A 10,216-nucleotide genomic window follows, 5' to 3' on the forward strand; every position below is an offset into this window, starting at 1 on the left:
AAGCACAAATTATTATTCTGCACAATAAAACTAGCTTATAAAACATAATATAATACTTTTTATAATTCAGATCAGATTTCATTGCAAAAAAAAACCAAAAACAAAAACACCAGCATGTATATTGCTGAACTGCAATAATAAACATTGTTTACTGTGAAGCCAAAATACCACATAAATCATTCACCAAATGTATCTGAGAATATATTCCTTGAATATACCTGCTGAAACATCTGAACAGTTGGAGAATATGCCCGTATGGAAAGCGCAAACTTCAACAGATTGATTTGGAAATTGGATAAAAATTGTCCTGCTTTCTTCAAGATTAAATTGTAATACGAATACTCTGTATCTGTTGAAGAAAAAAAAGGACAAACTTTTAGTATTCAGCCTCTAACTGCATGACGTATCTATCTGTGCAATTGAATATGCAAATTTTACTTCATCACTGTCAAGCACTTCAGTGTTGTCCACTGATAATTGTTGCCTTTACTACCAATTCTAATGTAACACAAATGAACCAGAAGTGAGCAAAACAGCACTAGTTAACACCTGAAGCATTTTCAAAGTACTGAATAGAGCTTATTAATTTCTTTCTATTTTTCAACCTTGTACTTTTAATGCAACATTTGAAGGTTATTTACATTTAATCAGCATTATTTTCAAATTGTTATCTCATATTTAGTCTAGGAACATTTGAACCATACAGCTTATATTAATAAAGCTCCTCTGAAGGTGATATACTTTAGTCTACTTTCACATCCTATTTCTTCCCTAGAAATACATGATGAACAAGATTATGAGAAGTGATGTGGCTTCTTATCCCAGTAACTCAAACAATCTTGCCTTCTCAAAGACAAAATTAGGACTCCAAGTAAAAAAGGAAGGTGAATGTTGTCTGGGAACAACAGAAGATATAATAAGGAACTGTGGCTGGAAATCAGTAATTTCTATTTCTTCTTGAAGTGAAATGTTTATAGAATTACAGAAGGATCTGGGTTGGAAGGGACCTTAAAAATCATCCAGTTCCAACCTCCTGCCTGTGGGCAAGGACACCTCCCACCAGGTCAGGCTGTCCAGTGCCCCATGCAAACTAGCCTTGAATACCTCTAGGGATGAGGCACCCACAGCTTCTCCGGGCCAGCACCTCAACACTCTCATACACCTACCCTCTTCCAGTTTAAGGCCATAACCCCTTGTCCTATCATTACATTCCCTATAAAGAGACCCTCTCCAGCTTTCCTGTAGGTCCCCCTCAGATACTGGAAGACTGCAACGAGGTCTCCCCAGAGCCTTCCTTCTCCAGCCTAACTAGCCCAGCCCTCAGCCTGTCTCCATAGGAGAGGTGCTCCTGCCCTGTGATCATCCTTGTAGTCCTTTTGTGGACCCACTCCAACAGCTCCACACTCTTCTTAAGTTGGGAACCACAGGGCTGAATGCAGAACTCCAGGTGGGGCCACATAAAGGCAAAGCAAAGGGACTATCACCTACCTCACTGCTAGTCTCCCCTCTTCTGATACAGCCCAGAGTTGGGTTGACTTTGTGAGATACACATTAATAGTCTCATGCTCTCTTCAGGCACAAGACAAAGAAGCCCAATTAGAAGAAGCTGTAGTACTCTTTACCAAGTTGTGAAAAAGACCAGTGTCTTCTTAAAGAATTTAAGAAATAACGTGCATCAAAAATTTGAACTGGTCTGTATGTATTATACAGGGCTACATATCTTTGAACACAGAACACAGAGAACAAAAGCTGTTATCATAACACACGTTGTGCACAATCCCTGTTCCAGAGCTTGGTCTTCCACTGAAGAACAGCTGAAATAAGCACAGGCCAATGCAGAACTGACACTGTGGCCAAAAAAAAAATCTAAGTAATCAGCATATATTTTACTATATGAATAAATACTAGCTGTTCTTGCAGCAATTCAGGATCTCTTGCACGTGTAATTACCATATTTTCCTAAATAGTTGAAAACTTATAGCAAGAGCCTCTTCTCTCGTGTCATTAGTGATAGGACCAGAGGGAATGGTTTCAAGCTATGGCAGGGGAGATTCAGGCTGGACATGAGGAGGTATTACTTTTCAGAAAGGGTGGTCAGGCACTGGAATGGACTGCCCAGGGAGGTGGTGGAGTCACCGAGCCTGGGGGTGTTCAAGGAAAGGCTGGATGTTGTGTTGAGGGACATGGTTTAGTGGGAGCTGTTTGTAATAGGTGAACAGTTGGACTGGATGATCTTTTAGGTCTTTTCCAACCTTGGTGATTCTATGATTCTATGATTCTATGATTCTAAGGGAAAGTGAACTTAGGGGAGAAACCAGTCCCACTGTCCAGCTCAAGTCTATCTGTGTTCTTGTATTTTAAAGGTACTCTTTCTGCACAAACGGAATTGTCGTCCCAGAGGGATTTCTACAGCCTGAAAATCATCTCTCATGACCTTACATGTCCCATTTTACCTGACTCAGATGCAGCAGATCTCAGAAATACTTGTATTAAATGATGACTGCAGCTCTCAACATGATACTACTTTGCTATGGTCCCAAGACATATACCATAACCAGCAGGTCACAGTTTCGGAACTATCTGTTAACTGCATCCAACTCTAGATGTGAATAAACTTCTGAGCTTAGAAGTCCTCATGAAAAGGATCTCTTCAGATGGAGTTAAAAAAAAAAAAAAAAAAAAAAAAAAATCAACAAAATCCCATAACCTGGGAGATTAAGGAAAAAAACACACAATAAAATTTGCAGAAGAAATGTGGCAACACTTGATCATTCATCATTACGATACCGAAATATCAGAGTCTTTCACTGTTCCTGTACGGTAATTTTAATTACAGCTTATGTGATACCCTGAGTTTTCATTGCAAGATTTCATTCCCGTTATTTATTAAATGGAACACACCTACTAAGCAGTTTTTTCTTTGCCTTGTTTCCTTGCCCAAGTACTGTAGGAATACTTCTACTATTGCAAGACACCATCTCAACTTCTTTCTTTTCTATGCTAGCAAGGAGTGTTTTCTCTAATGTTTACTCATTAATCTGTATCTCAAGCTTGTTAAGTTATTTTTTAATTTCTGGAAATTATGAAATCTCTCTCTGATACCATAATACTCAAAAATGTCTGAATCACGGAACTATCTTTTCACTTACTATTTGTCTTAGGATTGGCAGTGCTTTTTGTATACAATATTCATAACTAAGCACTTCCTATCCTCTGACTTTCCTTTTTATAACCTCCAAACTTCTGTTCTTAGAGCTTCTAGGACCTACTTTCTGCCTTCTCCTCCTTAAAATTCACTATTTAGAAAGGCTCCACTTGTTATAATTTACTATTTGAAAAAAAAAAATAATCAGGATTTCTAAGGAGTTGCCTTCCCATAAATTGTGTACAATCATTTTCATCAAACTTTAAATTAAATGGACTATTTCTAATTACACTAACCTGGCTCGCTGCATTCAGGCTACAGTTGTACCTCTTTAAATTTCAGCATGTTAAATCAATCCACACCAATAACTATACGAACATGCAAAAACATTTTTTTCTAAGATTATTATATGCTTCAAACTGTTTTCATATAGTATTTGCTTCTTGAAACTTGACAATTGCTTGCCCTTCAGGCACACTGTTAACAACATACTCCATGCTGAAAAGTGGAAGCTATAATAAATTTCTAGGATGTTAGAAGGAATCAAGGAGAAACAGATGTTTTGGTCATAAAGTGTTGCATGATAGCATAGAGCCATTAAATTCATTAACAAAGTTGATTAAAAAAACAAGTGAGATGGCAATGATAGGGATACAGCTCCAGATCTGAAACATCCAAATGTAAATGCACGAGCCTGCACATGTACAGTCTGTAAACTGCCATTCTAACCAATATAGTCCAGCAATCAACAAAACATGAAAAGCTATTTAGCTCACCCTAGAGATGCCTAAATTTGTCAGCTGAATAGCTCTCTAAACTTCTGTAGCCAAGCTGACTATAACAAGAACCGAAGTAGATAGCTAAGAAGTAAGCCCGTATTTAACATCTGCATTTTCTGTCCAAAATCTACAGCTGTATCTCATATAACAGGTAGATTAAATACAATGTAACAAAAGGGAGAGGACCAGGATGGTCACAGAAGGGAAGCAAAGGTCTTTATCAGAGCTCTTGTGATTCCATGCCAAGTAAGAACAAGCACCCCAAAATTAATCTGAAAATATGCTGGTGCCTCACAGAAGAATTGAAAGTACTGAGGCACAGGAGGCAGGGTGAGCAACCAAAAAGGGATGGAATAAACTCAGAAGACCAGAGTGACTTACTGGTTTGAAGTATGAGAGTATGGGGATTGTTCCAAAAGCATCTATATGTGTATTTGTATCTACAGACCCTGTCAGGGTCTGTATTCCCCGTCAGGGAATTAGGGCACCTAGGTAGCAGCAGTTCAAGCAATCACCGGCCAGTTGAAACCCCATAAATTCAAGCCAGATGCCAGTATAAACAGAACAGTGCACAGTATTGCGTGATTATTACGGAAAAGTGCCATGCCTGTGAGACTGTATTATTCCTCAGTATAGTTGGTATGGGCATAAAAACATTTACCTGTTTTAGTTCTGAATTAATTAATGTTTTAATGTTATTATTAAAATTAATATTAATAATATACATTAATGTCGATCTAATAAGTGTGCACTGATAAACTTTCTATATCTGCAAAAGATAATCTGCATTACTGCTGTTTATATGGAATACATTGCTCTATTCTTCTGGAGAAGTTTCCTTATTGGCATATGTGGGGCTATTTGTTCTGTCTGTTTTGTTATTGTAGTTGGCTTTGGGTATTTTTCAGTATTTGTGAGGTAGTTGAAGTCTACATATAAACTGAATCACTTAGGAAGACAATAAGCACTCTGGTTATTGTTTGTCAGCAGGTAACTACTTACCTTCACTCCATGTTCCTAAATTAACTTTTTGAGATACAAAATCAGCAGCAAGTTTAAACTGCAATTTTATTGTATTGTAACAGTGTTTCTCTTTACCATTAAATGTTTAAATCTTTGAGTTCTTTATAACTTACATGCAGCTCAAAATAGCAGCAAATTCATTTCAAAACTTTCCACGAGCCCAGATCCAAATGTCTTTCATAATAAATATACAGAATGTTGTCCATGCTACCTGAAGATCTCAGTCTAATTTAATAGTGCGTATCTCATAATTACCCTTGCAGATATTTTTCATAGCATATATGCTCATTCATGTCCAAGTTGATTTGAGTCATTATTAAAGAAAGTGTTGTAACAGTCACACTAACTCTACAAAATACTCCGCTAAATTCCACACATGTTTTTCCTTCCAAATTTGTTAAATTTCTACATACGCAATAGCTAAGCAAACTATAGGCCAAATTTGCTATGGCTAAATATTTTAAATGAACATGTTAACAATCAATGTTGATTATTCTGAATTTAAAAGAACACATTTCAGAGACTGGTAAAACAACAGACTTGAAATCATCTGAGGAATGACTTGGAAAAAAAAAGGCAGTATACTTGATATTTCTGATTTTCCTATATCTCCTCCAATACTCCATTCTTTTCTAAAATACTCAACAGTACACTGGGATATAAATCTACCATTAAGTCTGCTATAAGCCCAGTTTTTAAGCTTAATATCTAGAATTTCTTAACCCTCTAAGATTTTCTTTTCCTGTACAAAACCAACCGTTATCCAGCTTACCTACTGTTCATATCATAAAGATCACAACTTAAAAAGTCACTTACCTCAACCAGTCTTTTCTACCTACTGTTCACATCATATCAACCGTACCTTAACTGCTCATTTTGACAAAAAAAAAAAACAAACTAATAATAATAAATCTAGAAATGACTTCTAGAAGTCATCTCACCTAAATTTTTACTTAGAGGAGATCCAATTTCAATGCTAGATATAGCTGCTCTGGGCCTTGCACACAGAGTTCCAAATACCTCCAAAGATGCCAACTGTACAACCTTCCTGGACAGTCTGTTCCACTGTTTACTCACACCCACGGCAAAAGCATTTCTCCCACTCTCTAACCAGAATTTCCATGTTTCAACTTCTGCCCACTGATTCCTTTTGTATTACTGCAGATCTCCACGAAGGGCCTGGTTCCATCTTCCGTACATCATGCTATCAGGTAGCTGAGATATAAGATCTGCCCTTACTCTCCTCCCCTTCAGGCTGAATACAAACCAGTTCACGAATCTGCTCCAGATCCCCAAGCACTGTGATGATCTTATCCTATACTTGCTTCAGTATGCCAATGTCTTTCTCATAATGTGAGTGCCAAATTGGCTTAGTAGTACAGAAGCAGTCTTGCAAGTGCCATAGTGAAATAATCACTTTTCTCAACTTGCTTGCCACTACACTCAAGCAACCCAGTACGTAACTGGCCTTCATGGGCCTAATGGCACAATGAAACTCAATGCAAGAATATACAGCTCTGTTTCTCAAGAACTGCTTTCCACTCATCCAGTGCCACTCTTACCCTGTTGCTGAAGTTATTCCAGCCCACGTGCATGAATCCTTTAAGTGTCTTTAATGCTGAACTTTCAGATCTTTCTCCTGGCCCATCTCTCCAGCCTGCCAGCTTCTTGATTTACCCCAGTTCTGTACCACCCACAAGCGTGTGGCAGATGTAATGCAAGACACTACCCAGAGCTTTGATAAACACATTAAACAGTTAGCCACAGTACATAACACAACAAATGCCACTAGCAGTCAGACACAAATCAGACTGAGCTTTGTTCCATTTTCCATATCCTCACACTCTTACACAAACAGCTCCATACAGCATTCACTACTCAGGCTTACTGTAGTCAGTTATTCTCCGATTTTGTTCATATCCTTGACATCAGACTATCCTCAAGTTTTCATTAGCTCACGTAACTTTTTTTTTTTGTTCTTCCAGTTTACATCCCACACCTACAATCACAATTCTATGTACATTACCTGCTTCTACTAGATCCTTTCTGAAAAAATGAAAGGTAATGGGATAAGGGCAGTGAGAAAACAGAACAGAACATCATGTTCTACTCAACACAGAAACACTCCATGCAATCATAAGCAAGCAAATGTTGTTCACTATGCTGGTCTCTGTTCCCTTTCCAGCAATTTCCTAAGTTTATCACTTCTTTGGGCATTGCTAAGCACTCAAACAATGGTCTCACAGACTTACCCACAGGGACACAAAACACTTTTTGACTAGTATTCAGTCATAGTTGCAGAGAAATTGTTCCTTGAGTTCTATTTCCCTCCAATATATTATATTCCAGGCACGATAGGGATTCATTTCCATCATCACACTTACGTTGCTGGTATGATTTTCCTACTTTTCAGCTCCTGATTACTTACTTTAGCATTCAATGTATTTAAAGCTTCTTCTAGTGGTACGTCCTCATGCTCATGCCTAATGAATGCTACTGTTTTCAAATAAAGAGCAAATGAAACAAACTTAACTCGTTCAGAAGCTTTCTCACTTAGTTCATCTATTAAACTTCCAAATAGGCTTAATATTGACTAACCTGTTGAAGCATTTTTCATTATTAGCTCTTGTACTTTCTACTAAACTGTTCCCTAAGATATTTTCTGGGATGGCTCACTTACCTTTACGATTAATTCAGTTGATTTGATCTCAAAAATTCTAGGAACTTAATGTTCTGTCATCACAGAAGGGATTTTATTATGTTTTGCCATCAGTATTATTCTAAAACACTAACATAGCTTTTAACATAGTTTCTGTCAGCAAGAAGTATTAAATATGTCTACGTTTTCTTCCTTTTTTTCCTTTAGCCATCATTCTCATTTTAGCCATGTGTGGGATTCTCTCCTCTTCAAACATACTTCTTCCACAACACATTAATTCTGAATATCCTATAAACTCTTGCTGAATCATATCAGAGGGTAGGTGTATTTAATCTTAGCATTTTTGTTCCATGCTGTAAAAGCAGTTCAGTCCATCTCGTCTTCCTTGTTTTTAAAATAGCCCTACAGTAGTAGAATATTTTCTCTGGGAAAACATAAGCTGAAATTTCTGAAAGATAAATACTTAACAAGCAATCATGGAAGAGAGAGGATTTACCTGACTGCAACTAGCCAATGTCATAGTTTGATGCTCAAAAATTATAGAAAGGTTATTGAAACTGGCATGCTGTTCAACTTACCTCCTTGTTTATAAATTGTTAATTCTCGTACAGTTTCCAAGAACTGCCAAAACTTCTCATTACCATCTTCTGCAATAAATTCACTGTTTAAAAAATAAAAATGAATTGTCCATAGGTTGACTTTCTTCAAAGACATACCATAGTAAAAAACCTCAGTTGTTCTGAAGTAACAACATAAACAAATACCCAGTAGAATAGAGCACTTAATACCTGGTATGTTTTGGTTAAATTTTGAACAAAATACTACCAAACTTTATGGCCAGGGTTGTAAAGTAAAGAAACTACTAATAAACACAATGTATTTTATCTTTATTTTTTCCATACGCTTACCAATATACTGTTATATATGAAACCAGTTGAGAATACAAACTTTTATTAAATAGCAGCTATACATACAAATAAGAACACAGTGTTGGGTTACATTTTTAATTCACTCACAGACTTTTATCCATTACAATGTTTACTTTGATAAAGAAGGGAGGTCCCAACCTCTCAAACACTTTCAAAGATGGGTTGTTCGCTATAATTGAAAAAGGCTGGGGTTACTTTATTCTAAATACAGTTTTACACTTACTGGTAACATTTCTAAAGTCTTTTTTAAGGCAACATCAGGTGCTTTTTTTTTTTCCTTCCCCCTTACATCTGCTATCATGAGTGCATTGTTTTCTAATGTTTACTTTGGAACTTTGCCACTTTGATGACAGGAGCTTGCAATTCTCCCTTTTGTGGGACTCCTTCATACAGCATTAAGCACGTTGAAATTAAATAAACAAAAGATTCTGTAAAACAAACCGGCTCAGGAGCCACAAACATCCAACACTGGAAAGCATCTAGGCTTCAATATTTTGAATTTATGATTGCAAATTAACAGTACGCTTCTAGAAAACACGGTTTACTACTGCAGCTCCTCATCTTCGTTAACGTGTTTCCTTAACTTGGGTGTTCTCTCACTCAAGTTAAGGAAATGTGTTAACGTAGATGAGGAGCTACATCATCGGAGAACCATAGAATCGCTTGGGTTGGAAGGGACCTCAAAGCCCACTGATGTGGGCAGGGCTGCCACTCACCAGCCCAGGCTCCAGGGCCCATCCAGCACGGCCCTGAGCACCAGCAGGGCACAACCTGCAGGGACGGGACGCCCTTTTGCTCAGTTACCCACCTCATCAACTCCACCAGCAAAGCGTCTGAGTAGGTTAACGACAGAATAATGAGAAATAGTACACTGAGGACAGGGGAAAGGGTGCTAACGGCACGTTACAACCGAAGAAGCTGAGCAGTTTTCCTAACTCGAGCAACAGAGAGAACAGAGAGAACAGAGAGAACAGAGACCCGCCCGCCTGCCCCCCGATCCCCGACCTGGGCAGCAAACGCCGCTCCCTTCCCCCGAGGAGGGCGGCGGGGGCTGCACGCACCTCGCCTCCAGCAGCAGTGGGGTCGCCGGCCATTTCGCCGCTAGCCGAGCAGTCACGGCCGGGGAAGAGGCCGGATCCCCGCGGCAGGAACACGGCCGCACCCCCAAGAAGAACAGAAGGGCGAACAGCAGCGAGTCGGCAGCCATAAGACAGCGCGAACCACACTCGGACAATCACCGCCCACACGGCCCCCGCTGCCCGGAGCTCGGCGTGCGCGCCTCGCCCCGCCCACGTAGCCAATGCCGTACTTCTATTGGCTGTCCTGTGCGCTCTCTATCGGACTATTGGCCACGCTAGGGGCCAATCACGGACGGACGGCATATAAATATAGTGGAGCTGTACGCGCTTATGCCTTGACACGCGGCCCTGGAGCTTCAGTGCATGCGTGGAGTAGCGGCTGGTAGAGGGGAGGCGTCGCTACGCGCGCAATGAAATGTGGGTAGCGGTTGGGTGCTGAGCCGGAGTTCGTCACCGGCTGAATGGTCGGTTTTGTTGGTTTTATTGAGGGAAAGATACGAGGAAAGAGTTTGCTGCTGTAAGGGTAGCACAGCTTTGGAGCAGATTGCCCAGAGAGGCGGTGCAGGCTCTGTTTCTGGGCATCCTGCTGTAGGTGTCCCTGT

General features: G+C 39.4%; 1 protein-coding gene across 5 annotated transcripts in view; it reads right to left on the minus strand.

Moving 5' to 3' along the window:
- Nucleotides 1-9,774, minus strand: part of UGGT2 (UDP-glucose glycoprotein glucosyltransferase 2) — a 74,695-nt gene extending 64,921 nt beyond the window's left edge. For 4 of the 5 annotated variants that reach the window (XM_042867861.1, XM_042867859.1, XM_042867862.1 and 1 more), the window contains exons 1-3: nt 9,597-9,774; nt 8,185-8,267; nt 219-349 (exon numbers count right to left, since the gene is read on the minus strand). In XM_042867861.1, the coding sequence (XP_042723795.1) occupies nt 219-349; nt 8,185-8,267; nt 9,597-9,742 (360 nt within the window). In that variant the 5' untranslated portion in view covers nt 9,743-9,774. Of the gene's footprint in view, nt 1-218; nt 350-8,184; nt 8,268-9,540 lie in introns of all 5 variants that reach the window. The other variant, XM_042867860.1, reaches the window with a different exon arrangement.
- Nucleotides 9,775-10,216: the final 442 nt, after the last annotated feature.

This window comes from Lagopus leucura, unplaced genomic scaffold (assembly GCF_019238085.1).
Source record: "Lagopus leucura isolate 7727_CA_CO unplaced genomic scaffold, USGS_WTPT01 Super-Scaffold_100001, whole genome shotgun sequence".
In the NCBI taxonomy this organism is placed as follows: domain Eukaryota; kingdom Metazoa; phylum Chordata; class Aves; order Galliformes; family Phasianidae; genus Lagopus; species Lagopus leucura.